A 21,785-nucleotide genomic window follows, 5' to 3' on the forward strand; every position below is an offset into this window, starting at 1 on the left:
GGAAGGGGATCGTGCACCGCGGAAGGAGGCCGGGGACGGGGAGGAGGTGGCGGCGGCGACGAGACGAGGATGAGGGAGGAGGAGTACGATGGGAGGAGACATGCGGCGGCGGGGGAAAAGGGAGCGGGAGCGGCAGCGGCGATGGTGATAAAAGTGAGCTAGGGTTTCGTGGTTTCGTGGGTGGACTAGGATGAGAGGGAGGGGGCGAGAGCGATGAGGGGGGTGTGGGTTGCCGTTGGATCCGGGCGCATCCGACGGTGCTAATCCATGATCCGTGTGAGATGGTTTTGGACCAATCAAAACGCAGTATCCCTTTGATGATTTTAAGACCATTTAAATTGGTCATAATCGATTGAAAATAAGATGTTAAATCATGTCTGCTATTTGACGGCCTAGGAAATTTATAAAAACATATAGAAAACAAAAAACTTTGCATTGTGTCACCAAGTGTGACCTACTTTTCAGTAAGAATAACAAACTTTGAATAATGCAAATATCATAAAAAAGTATTCTCAGAAATAAGTTTTTTGTAAGAGAATTATTTTTCGAGAGCCCAAAATGATTTTTTTATGAAAAACCTAGCAAATATTTGTTGCAAATTTTGACCACATCAATTTTATAAAATCTTATGTCATATTTAATGTTTAGTTGACCAAATGGTTGGGTGCTAAAAGCTTTGTTCCACCTCTGGTGAAAAAGACAAATTTCCGCCGATTCAGCAGGAAACGGGTCAAATTTGAACTGCAACTGCCTCATAGTTTGCTCTTTATTTTTTCCAAAAATCATTTCTAGGTACATAAGTATCTATTTAATCAGAGAAACACCGAAAAAATCCAAGATTCAACCACTAGCTAGGAACGATCATGTCTGCTGTTTTGACAGCATTTTGAAGCGGGCATAAATAATTCAAAAAAATGAAAAAAATGGAAAACATCCACATTGTGTCATTATATGTGACCAAGTTTCCAGGAAAAATAATAAACTTGTAATACGGCAATTATTTTAAAAAAGTGTTCTCGTAAATGAGCTATCATGCGTGAAGATTCATGGCTTTCATGCCAAATGATCAATCTTATGTCCATATTCATGGCATAGTTTGTTCAAATAATCTCATATTGTGCACAATGGTGCATCTTGGAATTCCAAACAATGTTACCTAAGGGAGTTTTCATTTTCTTTGCACGGAAAATTCATTTTCCATTTTCCGAGTGCCCGAAATGAGTTTTTTTTGTGAAGGACCTACAATATATTTATTAAAAAATTGGACCAAATCAATTTTATAAAATACTAGGTCATATTTAATGCACAATTGACCAAATGGTTGGGTGTCAAAAGTTTTGATCCACCTCTCGTGAAAAAGACAAATTCCAACCGATTTAGTTGGAAGCGGGTCAAATTTGAACTGTGTCTACCTCATTGTTTGCTCTTTATTTTTTCCAAAAATCGTTTCTAGGTACATAATTATCTATTTAATTAGAGAAACATCAAAAGTTTTCCAAGATTCAACCACTAGCTAGGAACTGTCAAGCCCGTCGTTTTGACCGCATTCTGAAACGGGCATAAAAAATTCAAAAAAAATAGAAAACCTTCGCATTGTGTCATTATATGCGACCAAGTTTACAGGAAAAATAATAAACTTGTAATATGGTAATTATTTTAAAAATGTGTTCTCAGAAACGAGCTATCATGCGTGAAGATTCATGACTTTCAAGCCAAATAATTAATCTTATGGCCACATTCATGGTATAGTTTGTTCAAATGATCTCATATTATGCACAAGGGTGCATCTTGGAATTCCAAACAATGTTGCCTAAGGGAGTTTTCATTTTCTTTGCACGGAAAATCCATTTTCCATTTTCCGAGTGCCCGAAATGAGTTTTTTTTTGTGAAGGACCTACAATATATTTGTTGCAAAATTGGACCAAATCAATTTTATAAAATACTAGGCCATATTTATGCACAATTGACAAAATGGTTGGGTGTCAAAAGTTTTGATCCACCTCTCGTTAAAAAGACAAATTTCCGCCGATTCAGTTGAAAGCGGGTCAAATTTGAACTGTGTCTACCTCATAGTTTGCTTTTTATTTTTTCCAAAAATCATTTCTAGGTACATAAGTATCTATTTAATCAGAGAAACATCAAAAGTTTTTCAAGATTCAACCACTAGCTAGGAACTGTCAAGCCCGTCGTTTTGACCGCATTTTGAAATGGGTATAAAAAAAATCAAAAAAATCAAAAAATTGGAAAACCTTCGCATTGTGTCATTATATGTGACCAAGTTTACAGGAAAAATAATAAACTTGTAATATGGTAATTATTTTTAAAAAGTGTTCTCAGAAACGAGCTATCATGCGTGAAGATTCATGACTTTCAAGCCAAATGGTCAATCTTATGGCCACACTCATGGCATAGTTTGTTCAAATGATCTCATATTGTGCACAAGGGTGCATCTTGGAATTACAAACAATGTTGCCTAAGGGAGTTTTCATTTTCTTTGCACGGAAAATTCATTTTCCATTTTCTGAGTGCCCGAAATGAGTTTTTTTTTTTGTGAATGACCTACCATATATTTGTTGCAAATTGAACCAAATCAATTTTCTAAAATACTAGACCATATTTAATGCACAATTGACAAAATGGTTGGGTGTCAAAAGTTTTGATCCACCTCTGGTGAAAAAGACAAATTCCCGCCGATTCAGTAGGAAGCGGGTCAAATTTGAACTGCAGTTGCCTCATAGTTTGCTATTTATTTTTTCCAAAAATTATTTTTAGTTATATAAGTACCTATTTAATCATAAATACATGATTTGGTGGCGATACGTCGAGTTTTGGACGTTGGCCAAGGGCCCCAACTCTATAGCGCGTAAACTCGCATGCGCCCCGTGTGACCGTGGCGTTGCCATGTGTTCTGGGCGGCCTAGGCATGTCTAGTGGGTTGGGCACTCCCCAGGTAGGTGCTAGAAAGAAAATCACAACATAAGATTCTCACGAGGAGACCGATCGATGCTCAAACATGAATAAGCAGCCAAGTGTTTGATTAGCGGTACAGGAAATGCACATGGCCAATGGACGTGAGTTTTGGCTGAGAATGATCAGTTACTAAGAAGGCCGTCTTCACAAATTTTTAGCTCAAAAGGAGGAGCCTAGGTGGTACTTGCTTTGCAAAGTACCACACTGGACATAAATACGAATGTTGAAGCTGGGCTCAAAATAATGAATGGATTGAGCTGGCATTTGGTGGAGGATGGTTATTTGGACATAGGAAAGCACCGTAGAAAATGGATACCATTTGGACATGCCAAAGTGGTACTTCCTTCACAAAGTGTTTTTCTGAACAAAATAGGAAAATGAATATTTTTGAATTATTTTTGAACTAGGTAAGGAAGGTTTTTTATATATTTGACGAAGATATGACCCAAACAATTTATGAGATTTTTTTGGGAATTTTGGGAATGACAGAATTATAGGTTGCTTCACAACCTAGGGCAAAAACTATCACATGGACATGACACATAGGCAAAACTGATGAGGTGGCGCCTAGTCATAGCAACCCACCACAATTTACAAGGTTATGACCATCTATATTGGTCATGATCAGCTAGAAATAAGGCGGATCTGCTTTATGACCATTTCGTGTAAGGAAATTACGACATTTCTGACCAAAATGGTCGTTATAGTTTAGGGTTTGGAGCCCCCCGAACAGCTTTTGACCAATTAGTTTGAAATGGTCATAGATCTATGACCGATTCTTCCAGGTCACTCACAGAAGGTCACTAGTTAACATATTTCTTGTAGTGAAATAGCATCAATGGCCGCCTTAACCACCTCCACCGGGGATGTCAGAATCAGTGCCATGAAGATCAATAGCTCCCAGATTCAGGCCTGGGTAGGCATTGTAATTTAAGTGGTGAAAGAAATGCATTACACTTTATAAAAGTAAAACAGGGCATTGTATTTTCAAATCCTAAGAGTAAAGGATTTTTGAACAAGGTGAAAATTGCTCTAGGCTGCTTGGGGATTCCTGATTCCTTAAGCAACATATATACAACGTTCACTTATTCGACAGAAAGCATTAAGCTCGAAGACGTTTAAGGAAATATATTGAAAGAATTACAAACAAATCACTCATGGACTGGATACATGGAGGCTTCAAAGAGGTGGTGTACACCGTCGAGCAGGGACATACACGCAGTTACATGACGGAGCAGGCGGGCGGGCTCTCCTCGCAGATGACCATCGGCGTGCACGGCATGGGCATCGGCTGCTGGTACGGCGGGTAGGCCGGGCACTGGCACGTGGGCGCCGGCGCCAGAGGGGGCGGCTTGGAGTGGCCCTCGCAGCACGGCGTACCGCAGCCACACGGCCACGCCGATGGGTACGGCAGCGGGTACGGGTACGCGTACGGGACCAGCTGGTTGCACGGGGCTGGCTTGGTCTCGGGCTTCTCGTCTTGCTTCTTCTGCTTGGGAGGGTCGTCCTTCGGCTTGGCTACCACCGGCGGCTTGACGACCTCAATGTTCTTGATGACGTTGCTGGCCTTGCACCAGAGCTTGCATGTCAGCTTGTCGGCGTCGAAGGGCCCCGACACGAGCACCCGTTTATCCTCGTACACGATCTTCTCGATGACAAACTTGCCTCGGTCCTGGATGGAGGATAGGACCCTCTGAATCTTGGCGCTGCAGCGGCTGCACCCCATGTCCACCGTGATGCTCAACGTCGGCATCTTCTGCACATCAAGATACACCTCGGCTCAGGAACGGCTGCGCCCACGATCCAGCGTCATGTTTCTCCTGGTTCTGGATTCAACAAAGCCGAAGGGAGAAGCGCAACAGAAGTAAGCTCACCTTTGCAGAAGCAGAAGAAGTAAGCTCACCTTTGCAGTTCCTTATCGCAAGAAAAACCTTTGAAGATCTTAAGTAGATGCCGGAGAGGAAGTAGTGGAGCTGTGGCCGCTGCGTCCGACCAGGACGAAGGTGTTTATGTTTTCTCCTATGGTTTGCATCTGGTTTGGTGGCGAGATCACGTCGGGACGGATCGGTCTTGAATGCTATTCTATTCGCAAAAAAAAAAAAATGCCATTCTGAAACCCTGGTGCGGCGCGAATAGATGGCGAGCGATCCCCCCGTATCGGGTGTCGGATCACATCTCAACGGTTGACAAATTCTGTTGAACATTTAATGCCGCCGCCGTGAAGCCAGGACATGGAGCGGTGACAATTAGTGGAACGACGAAGAAACAGCAACTGTAAAAAATAAAAATAAATAAAATCAACGTTGGCCTATATGCCGAACCGAAATGGATGTTGCCTCTGCATCGACCGGTGTACTGGAATCGCACGTCTTACAAGAGTTTATGCTCCTGCAAAGAAAAGGAAAAGCCAACGACAATTGATGACACGGACGAATTTGTAGGACTAAGAGCCTCTGCATCATGTAGTTGTAATTTAGGGAGCTGCTAATCCGGCGCTCCGCTCCGTCCTGGAGGAGTGGAGTGTTGTCGAATAGGGCCTAGAATGCATAGACATGTTCACGGCAACTATAGCCAAACTCTCATCTAGTTTAACTTCTCAAGAAAGAAGGCGGCATATCGGTTGCGCCTCAAATTTGAGCGGCCGAAGCCACTTCTCAGCAAAAAAGATTCCCTTTGTGGCTTGGATGTCACTCTCCCTAGCTCGGTTGCCTCCACGCAGGCACCAACTTTCTTGCCTCCGCCGCTTTCCTTTCCCCCGTCGGCCACCGTGCAGCCCCCGCCATCCTCCTGGCACACTTTGATTGACCACCGCCTACCGACATCATGTGAATCGATGAATCTAGTCATGGCTGCTACCATGAGCTCGTAGATGAGGAGGGCCACCCCGTATTCGCATTTCGTCCGCCCGAATACCCGCCGCCACCTCCCGCTCGAGATCCATGTCTCAGTCATCGCTGCTGCTGGAGAAGTACCGGCATGCGGCCTAGGGCGATTCGGCAGTGGAGATCCACAATTCGAACATGCGGAGAAGCGGTGGCTCCACACATACCAGTCCGTGTTGCAGGCGGCGTGTGGTATGTCGCTACTCGCCCGGGCGAAGGTGGCCCCGCCCAGGACTTCATCGAGCCTCCCGCTAGAGAGGTCTCCCGCGCTGAGGAGGAGCAGGACTGCTTGAAATTTAATCAGCTCGAGGCCGAGCTATCGACAAGACCTATATGGCTTAGCCCATCGCAAAGAATCCGGAGCTAGTCACCGCGAAAGAAGAGTGGCCCGATTCCAAGAAGCGTGGCAACAACGCCGATGAAGCCGGACCCTCTGGCTTTCCGACTCCGGCGTGAATTGGGACGAGATCTTCAACGATGATGAGCAATTTAAAGTTGTCTAGTTATGCTATGTAGTTTAAAGTATGCTAGGTGGTGATAAACCATCTAATTATGCAATGTATGATGTGCTACCTTTATTTAATTATGAAATCGAGTAATTTAAATTTGTGTTTGAAATATGCAGAATATTTTTAGGGAGTTCAACTTTAAGAGTTAAGCTAGGAACCACTTTTTATTGAGGAGATAAGATTTGAAACAGCTTTTGAAGGGCTAAATTTTGAGGGTTCGACTAGAGATGCCCATAGAAACGCAACGCTTTTTACCAACTAACACATGGTTGCCTTTCAAACTTGAGAGCATCATCTCTATTATTTTGAAAGTGTAGCAAAAATAATATATAAGTTTAAGTATAACATATATTTTATTGGATTCCACAAAATTTGATGTGGAGCATCCTACGGACATCACCATGTCAAGAGTCTGTTTGGCAAGTGACACGTGCGACCTCTACTTCTCATACATAAAGGTGAATCTTCTCCTTTACACGTGTTCACTTGACCCCTTCGAGGATGGTATAGTACTTGACACTCCACTCATGTGCATGCATAGGCATTGCCGGAGCTTCACGGACGACGAGGAGGAGTGCAAGCGCCAAGGAACACCTACACCATCCGCGAGGGAAGCGTGGAAGAGAAGACGGAAGAAAGGAGAAGAAGATGGAGCGGCTACTGGAGTCAGGCCGGACGTCCGGACGTCCGTCCGGATCATCTGGACCTCCCCCAGATCAACTGGATAACTGCGTCGACGACATCCGAAGCTTCACCATGAAGCCGGATCATCCGGCCCTTGCCTGCGCGCATGACTTGGGTCAAGGCCCGTGTACCCATTCGCCCCTTGGGCTATAAATAGACCTCCTCCACCTCGTTTCTAGGGGAAGCAAATATGATAGCTCATTCTTAGGTGAGCTTTGCTCCTACCTCCTCCTCTTGAGAGAGAGAGACCACTCCCATGGAGTTCAAGACCTCCATGTGAGAAGATCCCGAGGGATTCAAGCCCCCCTTCGTGGGAAGATCCTTCTAGGATTCAAGCCCCCATCTCCGTTGGATTTGGGATGGACTCTAGCTTGTATATTTCTCATTGTTGTTCATGTACCTTGTGGATCTTGTGTGTTTGATTGTCTGGTGGATGTGTGATTGGACTCGTTCTTGAGTGTTTTCGCTTGTGATTTCTCTCTGTTTTTCCCTGTGTTCATCATGTTCTTCGAGGGATCCCACTCCAATCGTGAAAGATCAGGCGTCTAGGGTTCTATCCTACATCAAAATTATTCTAGGTCCACAACAATTGTTAAGTCATAAAGAATATTGCCAGAATCTAAGTAGAGCACGCGTGCTACTTAGGGCTTTTGTGATGCCAAATTTGCCATGTACTTAGGGCATCTTCAACTTTGTGCATCAAACCGTCTGTAAATATCCGGATTGTGTGGTTTGTGCACTTTGTGCCCTCCAATATCGTCCATCAATCGTTCGTGGGCAGGCCCACACGTCCGGCTTTCTGTAAACTGGAAGAAAAGTTGGGGGGTATCTGGGTGTCTGAACCTCCGTCACATAGGCGTCCGACACCCCTGACCCACACAAAACCATATCTCTTTTCCTTCCCCAACCAATACTCCTCTCTCCGCGTCGCATTCATGTTGGTCCAAAGCGGACGTGATCGGTATTCGACGGTCTGACCGCCGCTCGCTCTTGGCGTTGTGTTCATGTCGGTCCAAATCGAGCATGACCGGATGGGCGACAAGACAGATTCCTATGACATTCAAGCAGGCTACAGTCTGTCCGTCTGGCAAGCATTCACGCTGGCGCGACGAATGAGAAGTCATTGCTCCACCTAGTCGGCGTATTCAAGACATTGCTCCGCTCCCCTGGGCACCCATTATTTAAATTGCGCTTCGCCTGACCGGCACAAACCGCAGCACGTCTGAGCCCCATCTCCCTTCGTCTGACCTCCGTCGGCGCACCACTGCTCCCCTTCCTCCTCCTTCCCATGACTGTCGGCACAATGGCCAAGACTGGATGTGTATTGTTCAAGAATCTCTCACCACGGCACCAGCACGAGACCGCGGAGCTTGTGCATGACTGGGAAGACGAGTGCGCGCACCGCATTGAGGCAGGAATGCCTCCAGCTCGTGGGAGCAGAGATGGAATGATGAGGACCGAACGATGAAGGAGATGTATAATGAGGAGCAGGCGCCCGCTCCAGTCATGGGATTCACCATAGCGCAGACACACTTTGATGCTTTCATGGCGTAGGAGGAGCAGGCGGCTCCATCGGCCTCCATGTTCTGGATGCTGCAGGAGGAGCAGCGGCACAACCTACAACACTGGCTCGTGGAGGGCCAGATCTTGGCCGGGTAGGCCGTTGCAACCATGGTCTTGGAGGATATGGGCTTCATCGATGAGAAGCTTGCACTCTATGAGTTTGTGCGTCACGCTCGCACCATCTGTGGTGAGCGGTGGCTCCACCCCGCCAATGAGGTGGCGGACAACCTCCAAATTCAAGCATATCATAGTGGAGGCAGACACGGAGGTGGCACGCGCATTAGCGAATGGGAGGGCTGCCACCATCGTCAGCTTAGCATTGTTTGTGTCGGGCCGCAATGATGATGAGGCCCGCCCATCCTACTCGACCAACGACCTCACCTCCATGGACTATGTTACGGCCAGGCAGAGGAATCCGACGTGGAATAGTAGGAGGTGGGACACGGACGTGCCCATCCCTGGCAAAAAGCTGGATGTGGGATAGGGACGTGCCCATGGCTGATGAAGAGTATTCTAGGGTTGGACACTTTTGATAGGTAAAAAAATATTGGTATTAAGGAAAATGGCGTGTGCGCTTTTTCCGTGCATCAGGTTTGATGGCCGGTTGTGCTAGCACGGTCCACGGACATGTCCGGATGTTGTTGCTCATGTTTTGTGTGCCCATTTTGATGGACGGTGTTGAAGAAGCCCTTACAATTTGACACTGATGCTAAATTTCTAGGTTTGATTGCTACCATTACTTTTACCCGGGGAAATGGTAAGATAAGTTTTACTCCCTCCGTTCCTAAATATTTGTCTTTTTAGAGATTTCAATATGTGACTACATACGAAGCAAAATGAGTGAATCAACATTCTAAAATATGTCTATATACATCTGTATGTGGTTGTCCATTTGAAATATCTAAGAAGATAAATATTTAGAAACGGAGGGAGTATAAAATTACTAAAACACAGAATAATATATGCGCATCAAAACAGACTAAACGGGACGCTAAAGGGGGAAAAAACTAGGTGCGACATAGTCAAGTACGCCCATGGCGGTAACTAATGGCAGTGCTACTAGGCCAAGGCCTAGTAGCAAGGCGAGGATGGGAAGGGTTGCGCTGACCTTGGGCCCAGTGGGCTGGCTGGTGACAGATCGAGGTCTGGCTGTGGAGTGGTGTAGTTCGGGTGGTCGAAACCACGGGCAGGATTGCTAACTGAGAGGTGATTCTTGCAAGCTTCTATCATCGTAAAGAGTTCCAGCTTTCAGGACCAAAAATGCATAGTTTTAGAGAGAACAAATAATTAGAAAAATAGGTCAGGCTTAAGGTCTTACTTCCAACCGTATACTTGCATTTGTGTTTTCATCTAAATATCCAACTTGGTCCTAGTAGACATCGCTACGTATGTTTTGTCAATGTATATATGTGGGGGTTGCGTCCTAATAATCTCTTGACCGATCAGCAACCTGCATCACAATTCTATTGCCAACCAAGGCACTTACCGTCACGCAGGGATCCTCGACTATGATGGATTCCACCTAACTTCAGATTCTCCATTTAGGCTTCGATTTCCTCCATTAATGGTCCATTGCAAAGGGAAGTAAAATAAACAAAGGGATTTGCAATCTCTTGATTTTGTTAGTCAGTAGTAATAGTATTTCAAATGGGTCAAAAGGACCGGTAAAGGGTCAAAGTGGGCCGTGTACCTGTGGGAGCAGTTCATGGGCAGCTGGGCGTGCTAGAGGATGTCGATATGGATCTGACGGTCCAAATTGCGACGAGTAGGGTTTGGACGGAATGGAGCTAGGGTTTTCGGGTGGAGGTGCTAGATCTGAGAGAGGGGTAGGGTTGGCTGCTGGGTTTAGTTAGGTGAGATTTGTTTTCTAGATTTTAGTGTTTTGCCCTAAAATGGAGGAATGATGTTGCATTATATAGTTAGGGGTATGTGGGGCTAGGTGGGCCATTGAGCTATGTTAGGTGAGAGGGAAGGCCAAGCATGTTTAGCAAATTTAGTGCCAAATTTATTTATTATTTAACCGGCTATAGCGACCTCATGTTTAATCATTGGGGAATCAAACAAACTCTGATTGACTTGAAATTTTAAACGTAGCCTCACTAGACTATAAGCCACAAATTATGATTCTTGTGATTCAAGCCATTCAGAGCTCACTCGATATCTATTTTAGAAAATATCTCTATTTGTTGAATAAATAGGGTTTGAACTACGTGTGATAGATAACCTTGGGCTAAAATTGTGAAACAATAATGGTAGCTCACAAAAGTCACAAAAGAGTGGGTGCAAGGTTTGGGGGTGAGTCTCGGACTAGAACATCGAAATGGAGGGGGATTTATGTCCATTCGACAAAATGGTGAAATAAAATATCAAATTATTATATGATGCGGATGCAATGATGATAACATTCAATAAACACTCTGGGATGTTACACTCTACATCATGCTTCACTAGGAACCTGACAGATTCAACAAACCTTTAGCATTCCCATGCACGTCGTCAACTCGTCATTGTGTAGATGCCAACTACACAAGAGCAATAAAAGTGTCCTTGATTTCATGGCATCACTGCATGCACTTTTTTTGAATCTGTCACCGAGGGAGAAGACTCCCCATCTACATGCACTTAACAAGACTAAGGCCTATCATCACCAGTCCGCCTCGACAAAGATTCGGACGGCAATTTCCATTCTGCGTCACAACTTTCTCAAAGTTATACTCTTTGTGCATACAATAATAGTGTGAAAATCATCTTCATTTGAGCAAGCGCATATTTTGCATACCCTATCCATTTATTTATTTTTGTTGGAAGAGTGCTCGTGGCTGCCCGTCTGACAAGGATCCTAACATTTTCATGTACTCCTACCTTCTAGATCAAGTCACATATCCTTCAGTCATCCACTGCATTGCTGGAGCTAGATGCTAGATGCTTGTGGGCAATATTGGGCTTTTAGTTTAGACACCAGCCTATAAGCAGTTTTCATAAAAAAAGACTCTATACTTTTTACGCCGCCATGACACAAAGTCATCTAAGTCCCTGGTCGGACGAGGACAAGTCCACATTGACTGGGTTGATAGGAGATGCTAAGAAAATCCAAAACTATGGTAGAGATTTATCCTATCACATGTGCATCGTGAGCAGAACAAAGTCAGTCATGCTCTAGCCCAGATGGGTAGATCCTTGCCTCATACGGCTGTTTGGCTACTGGGGGCGATGAGATTAGCCCTCTTTTCCAATCTGACTGTGTGAACGCTCCTTAATGAATGAGGTTTTTTAATTCACAAAAAGTCCTTGCTCGAAAGCTTTATCTTGTAGATCTCATTGACACTAAAGGAATTAAAATGTTAATGTATAAGATTGGAGTTCCCTCACTAACATTATGGCCTACATGTGGAGCATTTGGAAGGCTAATGCTTTGTTTGGCAGGAAAAATTTCACTCTTATTTCAATTTATGCAAGCTATTCTAAAAAACCAAGCAAGCCCTGGACATGGAAGGAACAAAATCCAACGCCATAAAAGAGCGACCAAACAGGAACTAAGGGCCAAATTCACAGTAGGAAAATGATACATAGGCAATACACACTACATGATTAGGCTATAAAGTCTTTACAGATGCAGCATGGAAGTCGAAAGCTCAAGCACTACAGGAATTGGGATATACATTCAGATAGAGGGAGAACAATAAGAAAGCAACATCAGCATCTCAGTTGCAGGTATGCAAGTCAGTTAACCTCTACAAGGAGAAGCGCTAGCACTTCAAATGGCTGCTCGGATAGCCCCAACAACTACAACAGGGGAGATTACTTTCATGATGGGTAATCAGACTCTCGCTCAGGCGGCTTCTTCTAAAGACCTTCTAAATAAACCTGGGCAATAGGAGATCAGAAGCCATTTTACAGCCTTTTTCTATGCCACAAGTCATACTCAAGTCAAGATAATGCATATTACCAGGGAACAAAACCACAGGGCACATGACTGTGCAACTCAAGTCTATCTTTCTCAATTTACAGATAATCCTACAGCGTCTTGCGGTAGCATTGCTCACTCAGGTTATCAATGTGCTATGCTTTTGAAGCTAGGTAATCTATCAATCAGGCATTGTAATATTACCAATGTAACATGTGCTTGAGAATCAATTGAAAGGCGTTTATGGCGCCTCCACATTATCCAAAAAAAAGATTGGTGTTCCACGCTAGCCTTCATGGGTCCATGAGTTGATGTATAAGAAGCAAGGAGTTGACGAGCCATTTGTCATGAATGGTGAGCTATCAAAAACAATGGAGCAAGGAGTTGAAGAAGAATGGAAAGGGATGCCACTGGTTGGAGGCAAAGCAGTCTGGACTAAATCTTCATATAGTCGGGTCCACACCGAGTGCACTGGATACTACGCTAGGCTATCCGAACCTAGCCTTGCCCCAACCATCGCTAGGTGGTCGGATTGTCCGGGTCGAGATCGAGAACGCTCATACACGGGCCTGGACTACACTGGTCCTGAAGCCTACGTCGCAGCCACCAGCACCAAGTCAACTCACGCAAATCCTAGCGGCTGAATTGTCCGGATTGATTCACATGGAATAGCTAGGCGCCTATCAGTTTGCAGAAGTTTGGCCAAAGGCCCAATGTATATATCCCTTCCACTTTCATCTAGTTTCAACCCTGTAAAGTCGTACCTAGGACCAGATATAAGTTTTGTGAAGCATATGAGACTAAATTAGAGGGCTTTGCACATTTGGAGTACAAGAGCTCTTCCTCGTAGAGAACAAGAGGCTGGTCTGCCCCGCCACTGATGGCCTTTAAGCCTAGGGATGCAAAGGACCTCGGACCCGTTGGTGGGAGGGACCCCACTCTTATTCTTATTTGATTCAACGTCTTGGTTGGGCATAAGTGGCGGCGGTGATGTTCCTCGGTAGGAATAAATAATATAATGTCTCCCATCTTCAATCCTCGTCTCGACGGTATGTCTAGCGTCGTCAAAGGGTGTGTGGAGGTATGTCTCTGTCGGATCCTGTTGGATTCGATTGGTGCTAGTCTTCGGTGGATATGTTTGGATCAAGTCTTTGTTCATGTGTTTACAGGTTTGATTCTTTTGATCTACGACTCTCTCCATCGACGATGGTTGTTATCCCGGTGCACTGGTTTTGTGGGCCTTAGCACGATGATTTTCCGGTTGTCTGCAACAACAAGGCTTGCCTGGGTTCGGTGAGGGAGGGGTGATAACGGCGGCGCGCCTTCAGCTCGCTCCAATGCTTGTAGTCGTCGCCAGGTGGTACATGGATCTGGTTGTAATTTTTGTTACCTCTGATATTCTCTTACTGCCATGATGAATTATGGGTTGCAAGTTTCTTCCCAAAAAATATCAGTTGAGAATAAGAACAAGGCAAGCTTCGGGTGATTATTCCCAACAAATACAAGACCTCCATTCTGATCTTCATTTGTTTTCCCCTCCTCCGCGTTCAGTTCATATAGATCGGATTTATATTTTCTACTTATGAAACTTCATAATTTTAAGTTTCTGAATTATTTGAATCCCAAATGTCTCATCTTCAAATGCCCGCCATCCCCAAGTTCCAAGAGCGAAAATGGCGCCACCACCTCCAACCCTCCCTCCACCCTACCATTCCCTCCCCAACGTCCTTTCCCTCCCCCGCCGGCACGCCCGGCTCCCCATCCGACGCCTCCTCACAGCGCACGCCCTCGCCGTCGTCGCCGGCCACCTCTCCCTCCCCGACCCTTACACCCACACGCTCCTCCTTGCCGCCTACTCCCGCCTCGAGTGCGCCCGAGGCCCCTACGCACTTCTCCTCCTCTTCCGCTCTTCCCTCCGCCTCTCGGTGCCCCCCATCCGCCGCTCCCTCCCTCTCGCTGTCTCCGCCGCCTCCTCCTTACTCCTCCACCTCCCGCTCGCACTCTCCCTTCACGCCGTCGCGGTAACCCGCAACCTCCTCCAGTTCGCGCACGTCGCCAACGCCTTCGTCTCCCTGTACAGCAAGAACGGGCTGCCAGACTCCGCGCGCAGGGTGTTCGACGAAATGCCCACACCGGACGTCATCTCGTACAATGCTCTGATGGACGGATACATCAAGGCTGGGCGACTGGGGCTTGCCATGAAGGAGTTCCATCGGATGCCGCAGCGGGACGCTGTGTCCTGGGGCACGGTGATAGCAGGGTGTGCGAAGGTCGGGCAATGGGAGGAGGCGGTGGCGCTGTTTGACAGGATGAGGGGCGAGGGATTGGGGCCAGACGATGTTGCACTGACTGCAGTGCTGTCATGCTGCGCACATCTCGGGGCGCTGGAGAAGGGACGGGAGGTCCATGAGTATGTAATGCAAAGCAGGTCCCGGCCAAACGTGTTCTTGTGCACAGGGCTTGTTGATTTGTATGCAAAATGTGGGTGTGTTGAGGTTGCCCAGGAGGTGTTCGATTGGTGCCCTGTGAGGAATGTGTTCACCTGGAATGCGCTCATCGTCGGGCTGGCAATGCACGGGCATGGCACAGTGGCAGTCAAGTACTTCAACCGCATGCTGGTTGAGGGGGTTCGACCAGACGGAGTCACCTTCTTAGGGGTGTTGATCGGTTGCAGCCATGCCGGCCTGGTTGACATGGCAAAGAGGATCTTCTCCGATATGGAAGGCAAGTATGGCGTGTCTCGGGAGCTTAAGCATTATGGATGCATGGCCGACTTGCTTGGTCGAGCCGGGCTCATCGAGGAAGCAATGAAGATGGTCGAGAAGATGTCGACGAAAGGGGATACTTACGTCTGGGGAGGTATACTCGCTGGATGTCGAATGCACGGGAATGTGGAGGCAGCAGAGGTTGCAGCAAGGCATTTGCTGGAGCTCAACCCTGAAGACGGCGGGGTATACTCTGTCCTGGCCGGGATATATGCAGATGCTGGCAGGTGGGAGGATGTTGCAAGGGTTAGGAAACTGATGGATCAAAGGACTGGTAGGAGAAATGTTGGTTGCAGTTCCATTACGACGGACCAATAAGACATACTGAGTTGGTCACGGCAGCATGCTACCTGAGTGTAGTAGATTCTACCTAGAAGGTCGCCATTGCAAAGTAGAAATCGGCTCAGGAAGAGGACAGCTACTCTGCTAGGAGTAGCAATGATTAGATAGTGACGAGGTATAAGGTATCGTTGTGAAAATTTCAGTATTTCAAGATTTACTGCACATATAGTTGTAACTCTCTTCTCCAAGAGTCCAAGACCTAGACCTCTTTGAACTTTATGCTGCAAAACGCGAGTGTGAACATGACAGTGCATATTCAAGGACTTCTTTTCAAGTCAAAATGGATTAGCAATTAGGTGCAGCTTAGAATCCATGCGTTTAGCTATTCTCTGGTCTTAATGTTTTCCCTGCCACCACAATAATGCTCACTTGGTCTGGTCGGTGTTCTATACTCCCTCCGTCCCAAAATAAGCGTACGACTTTATACTAAATCAGCGACACTTGTTTTGATGGAGAGAGTAGTTCAGGTCTATCAGTGTTGCGGAAACTCATGTGCTACGGACCACGGTTAGTCCATGCTTATAAAAGATGATGGATTTGGAAGTTAGTATGCAAAGGCACTCTGGAATTGCTGGGCACCGCTGGCTTGCAAACTGTTCATGTGGCTGGCAATGGAACATAGGATTTGGACGTTCGACAGAAGATGCAGACATGGGCTCCAGGATACCCCCTCAGCATGCTTCTTGTGTGACCAAGAGGAAGACAATGTAGATCACATTCTCCTAAACTGTGTACTCTCGGCAGGTTTGGTATCAGTTTTCAGCAAGAGGAGAATCAATCCGGCTCTCATCCCTACAGCAACTGACCACATCCAACCTTGGTGGCTTGCAGGAACGCTCGGGTGCTTGGCAATCGAGCTTCAATCTGTACCACCATGGATCTGGTAGCGATCATCGAAGAGGAAATGCGGCTATGGAACACTAGCCGGATGGAGAGGAGCAGCTGATTTTAGCATATAGAGTATAGCCTAGGAGTAAGAGTTTGAGTTTCTGTTGGAAACCGTACTCTCGAAAAAAAAGTTTCTAAATCCGTTGCCTGCTGCTGGTCTGTAGTAGCCTGGCTTAAATTCTTCTCTCTTCTATAAAGCTAAGATACGCAATTTGCATACTCTCAAAAAAAAATGATGGAATAGAAGCCAATTGCGTACTCTCAAAAAAAATTGATGGAATAGAAGCCGCATGCTGCAATCGAGATGACTTATGAAGTCACTCATTGGTTACTTTGTTGTTCCAACATTCAGCTCCACCGATAACTAGCGTCCTGCGCTCCTTGCCTTCTTTGCAAACTTCTTCTCAGGTCTCAGGTCTTCGTTGTAGCCCATTGCACCAATCACGACCTCTATTCCTTTTCAAAATAAGCAGCACATAAACTGATCTACACACCATTAGAGCGAAACATAACTTGGTTCTTACTGTTGTCAGCAAGATTGCAATAGGTTAGCGACTGTTGAGAATCATGAATTCTCAATGACCGAAAAACACACACACGTTGATTGATTTCACAGATTTTTGAATCTATATCCATGCCATGAGAAATCATACCATGCCATGAGAACATATAGGTCATTACTGAACAATGCAACCTGCCCCATGATTTCCATCAAATCTTCAAAATGATTATGTAGCTCTTAAATCTCAATCTGAGCTCGTCCCCCTTCTTTACAGTAGCCAAGCCTCAACAGTACGTTGAAGCATTCCGATCAGCAAAGCAGGGAAAGGTTGCGGCAGAACTGATTCAGTCAGTCCAGTCTTCATGCTTCCAAGGCATGGTCTGTTCTTGCCAAGAAGGCTCGGCTGTGCATAATTCCTGATATTGTAAGTTTCAAAGTGAAAACACAATGGAAGATATGAACAACTCCTGCATCTGCCAAAACAACATTTTTATTTTGTCCCAATCAAATACAACAGGCTTTCATGTATGAAATGGCTACACAAATGTTATCCAAGGAGAAATGTTATTGCGTCTCTCAATGAGATAATTCCTTGCACAAATCTAGTCATCGGTTCAATAACGACAAGCCGCCGCACCCCTGATAAGATACATATATGATGTCAGAAATTCAAACCGATCTGTCAAATTTATGTTGAAATCATCAATTTTATAGACTGATCTCATGTAAAATGCAATCCTCACTCACTCCCTACATGCATGCGCATTTATCTCACAAACTAGTACCTGGAACAGACAATTGATCCAACACCTCGAGCAACGTACTCGTGCTCAAACAGGTATGACACTGTCTCCGCCCATTCACCTGATATTGCAGCTCCAAAGCCTAAAAAGAGGGTTCAGTATAGAGTTGGATTATAATCACAAAGAAAACAAATACACTGTAAAAATGCAGTGCATGGATATATACAGAAAAGTTAGCAAGAACCATAGCAATTTCTGCAGTTGAGCGTATGCCCTGGTTTCAAGTGGACTTATGGACCATTGACCTCACTGATTCAATCATTCAATTATTAATGCAACAAATAAATGAGCCATTGGACATCAGCCTGGCCAGATAACTTCATGTTCTATTTTCTTCCTTTTCACATTTGATGAACCAACATCACAACATTCAAGCTGTGTCATCTAATTATGTAACAGAACGGACATCACAGAAGCACATGAGTCCAAATTTATGCATGTCAAAAGAAGGTAACGGGTACAGGCTCAAAGCAAGATGAAGGGAACATACATTCTCCACGGTCAATTGCTCAAGTTCAATGCAAGCGTAAACATCATTCTTCGCCAGAGCCATGATATCACTGTAGAAACAGGTTAATGCTGAGTGTTAAATTGAGAGGACAGGGCAGTTGCAAGATAATCACATCAGCTATCCTGGCGTTTTCTCTGCAGATAGTGATGCTTTGCATGGGTATATCAACTCCAGTTTTTCAGGAACATCGTATACAAAACATTTGAAACAGGGCCAAATGTGAAAAATAAAAAGGATATAAATTAGCTGGTGAACGCTATAGGGTTTCCGGTGACACCAAATTTATTAGCAAAAAGAAACCAAGATTATGCTAAATGGACCAAAGAAGCAAAGAGTTCAAAGTTTCAACTTTCAAGACACGGCCAGTTGGCCACATTACATGCATGGACTATTGACCTCACAGCCATTCATCAATCTTACCAAATGGACCACACAACTGATGTGCAGTGTACAATGAGGAATGCAATTCACATTTAGGAATCTTTTATCCTTTAGCAGCTTAGGATGCTGATCAGAAAACAAGCAGAAGTGCCACCAGGACAAACAGGATAGGTCTACCAACTCCTTTTCTAATAACTTCACTAAGATAATTAATACCACCCTCCCAAAATCCAGATGAACCCAGTCAACCTAACCAGAAATTTAGTCACAAGACATAATTTTTCAGAAATCCATGACCGATGAAAAATGCGGTAAATAGGTCATGTTTATCTTGCTGTGAAGGGAATAGACACATGAGTACGATGGAAAAGACACCAAATAGTATACATACAGTGCATTTCTAATAATGGCCAGTGTGTATCTAGTACTAGTAGTTACTAGTAAATGCGTACGTACAATGCACATTGATATCAGGTAGGGTATCAATTGAGAGTTAAAAAAAGGTAGGATATTATTGCATGCTGATGTATTACTAGGTAGGATATGTTTTTAGGAAAGGTAGTATTAATTACATGGTTAATCCTAATGTTAATATTTGGTATGATATTGATTGCACGCTAAACATGTTGAGCGCTCATCATTGGAGCAATCAAGGTCGTTAGATGCACATGGTTTGATGACCAAGATTAGTTGGATCTGCCCCCTTTGGGTCTTCTTATGTTGGTATAGATAATAGTGTGTATCTAGTAATAGTTATAAAGAGTGACCTGTAGGTATACTTGCCTAAGCTTTAATGCTGCACCATACTTTATACCTAGTAATAGTTATAAAGAGTGACCTGTAGGTATACTTGACCAAGATTAGTTTGATGCACACGGTTTGATGACCAGAAAGTTTGTTATGTTTTTGTAATGCTGCACCATAATCCTCAAATACAAATGCAATAAGCAACAGCTAATCAGTATGTGTTCTTAGCACATAACAAAATCTGCATTCCTTTCAAAAAGCAAAGCTGTGATTTTGCTACTGTTAGACTGTTGGGGTGACAATTAATGACCAGAATTATTAAGAACAAGCTCTCGTTTTAGGGTGCATCCTGTCATCAGACAAAGATAACCAGTGTTTATTCAAGCCCCAGTGGGCAACTTCATCAAGCATGGTTAATGAGTATATCAATACAAAAGTGCAGAACAGTAATAGCAGTATATCAATACCTGAGTGAGTAGACATCAACAAGGGATCCATTATCAGCAACTATAGGAATTGAGCTTATTCTATCTGTAGAATGCAAAAAAAAATGTAACAGTTAGATTCAGTAGCAGTTACTTCATAATGATGTAAAATCTCGCACGTGCCGTTTAAAAAGGAACACGTTTAATAGAGAACCTCAACTTCGTTAGATGAGTCCCATTTTTTTAAGCATTTCAAGTAGTGTCACGTCATCTATGTGAATTCCTGGATGGCAGGTTTCCAGGAATCCAACAGCTAAAATCTGATTATTGTATTTTACAAAGAGTAAAATACACTATAAGTCCTAAAACTATTCGAGGGGTGCCAAGTTACTCCTAATACTATGAAAATGCACATCTAGGTCATAAAAGTTTGCTAAGTGTGTCGCCCGCAGTCCTATCCGTGCTGCATCAGCTTTTGACTTGCACGCGTGGCATGTTGACCATTGGCATGTGGCAGCTTTTTGCATAAACCCCCCTAAAAGGTCCCCTATTCTAATTTGTGGCCACGCATCCTCTCTGTTGCCCTCCTCCCCACCTGAGCGGATCCTCTCTAGCCATAAACCTGCACAAAACACTTACAATCCTCGTGTATAGGCTACTAGCGTGGCACAAAGGGAGAAAAAAACAAGACAAAGAAACATGGAAGCAAAAGGGAACGAATACAAATACGTGCATTGCATGTGGAATTGTGGATGCGGAGCTACAATAACGACACCATCAAATTGACCGATGGGAAATAACAAGCGGGCAGAGAGGAAGGCGCACACCAGACTAATCGAGCTAGAACTCACCATTGGCGGAGATCGGGGCAGCATCTCGAGAAACGAAGTCGGGGACAAACATTCCTATTGAAGCATTATTGTACGCAGGACAACAAGTCGGTGGTGAGGATGTGTTCGGCGCGTTGTGGTGCTCCTCTGAGTGGGGGGAATCGGTTCGGCATACTCCGGTTACCCTGATTGCCGGTGGCGACAACGGCGAACAAAATAGTGGCGCAACTTGTAAGGTGGCATCGATTGTGAAGAGCATTGACGTCACGTCATCTGATGCGGTCTACGGAGACGATGGGGAGAACTTGAGGCGCTTGGTGGTTTATATTGCATATGACAAGATGTGCCCACCCAAACATGAGTGCATCAGTAACATAATGGTCGTAGACGGCAAGAACAAGAGGAACTACGGGACCTAGTTGTGCCATGACGAGGAAGTAGATGTAGACACCTTGTGGAACATATTGGGCACGAGCTCAAGTACACCGCTGCCAATTTTGCGTTTGCGCCACATTCACCGCTAGAATATGGTTGTCGGAGGTGGAGAGGAAGCCAAGGGAAAGGGCGAGTGCGAAGGGAAGGGGCCACAAAATTAGAAGAGTGGACTTCATGGTGGGTTTTGTGCAAAACATTGCCACATAACAGTGGTCGACCTAACACGCATGTAAGTCAAAGCTGATGCAACACTCATAGGACTGTGGGTGACACACTTGACAAACTTTTAGGACCTATATATGCATGTTTTATAGTATCAGGACTAATCTGACACCCCTAAAATAGTTTTAGGACTTCTGGTATTTTACTCTTTTACAAATATAGCTGTCCAAATTTCTCGGTTGAGAGTTTAATGGGTACTCCATTAAACTAGCCATGGACGGGTGCGTGGAAGATATCTATCCATGTGCCAGAACCATGAGTTGGTTGCGAGATCTTATGGGTTTCAGCTCTAGCCTACCCCAACTTGTTTGGGACTAAAGGCTTTGTTGTTGTTTGTTGTTGTTTAGTGTTTCATGGGTACTCTATCTATTCATAAATAGACGATTCTCCGATATGCAACTTTGACCATTATATTTTGTGTG

The 21,785-nt window shown here is 44.9% G+C and overlaps 2 protein-coding genes across 11 annotated transcripts in view; both read right to left on the reverse strand.

Annotated features, from left to right (window-relative positions):
* Positions 1-3,908: 3,908 nt before the first annotated feature.
* Positions 3,909-5,009, reverse strand: LOC119364153 (protein PYRICULARIA ORYZAE RESISTANCE 21-like). 4 transcript variants are annotated; one of them, XM_037629575.1, is made up of 2 exons: positions 4,845-5,009; positions 3,909-4,723 (listed from the first exon to the last, which is right to left on the reverse strand). In XM_037629575.1, the coding sequence occupies exon 2, from the start codon at positions 4,721-4,723 to the stop codon at positions 4,193-4,195; it is 531 nt and encodes a 176-aa protein (XP_037485472.1). In that variant the 5' UTR covers positions 4,845-5,009; the 3' UTR covers positions 3,909-4,192. The 4 variants fall into 4 exon arrangements, with proteins under 4 accessions (XP_037485472.1, XP_037485470.1, XP_037485469.1 ...); XM_037629573.1 differs by having other exon boundaries at positions 3,909-4,760; XM_037629572.1 differs by having other exon boundaries at positions 3,909-4,726; positions 4,845-5,007.
* A 12,450-nt stretch (positions 5,010-17,459) lies between these two features.
* Positions 17,460-21,785, reverse strand: part of LOC119364155 (sucrose nonfermenting 4-like protein) — a 10,400-nt gene continuing 6,074 nt past the window's right edge. For all 7 annotated transcript variants that reach the window (XM_037629577.1, XM_037629579.1, XM_037629578.1 and 4 more), the window contains 4 exons: positions 19,919-19,982; positions 18,303-18,372; positions 17,795-17,894; positions 17,460-17,648 (listed from right to left, as the gene is read on the reverse strand). In XM_037629577.1, the coding sequence (XP_037485474.1) occupies positions 17,557-17,648; positions 17,795-17,894; positions 18,303-18,372; positions 19,919-19,982 (326 nt within the window). In that variant the 3' untranslated portion in view covers positions 17,460-17,556. The remainder of the gene's footprint in view (positions 17,649-17,794; positions 17,895-18,302; positions 18,373-19,918; positions 19,983-21,785) is intronic.

This window comes from Triticum dicoccoides, chromosome 2B (genome assembly GCF_002162155.2).
Source record: "Triticum dicoccoides isolate Atlit2015 ecotype Zavitan chromosome 2B, WEW_v2.0, whole genome shotgun sequence".
In the NCBI taxonomy this organism is placed as follows: Eukaryota; Viridiplantae; Streptophyta; class Magnoliopsida; order Poales; family Poaceae; genus Triticum; species Triticum dicoccoides.

What these genes read in the sequence shown, in the direction of transcription:
- LOC119364153 (XM_037629575.1), bottom strand. Translation starts at nt 4,723, where the DNA reads ATGCCGACGTTGAGCATCACGGTGGACATGGGGTGCAGCCGCTGCAGC.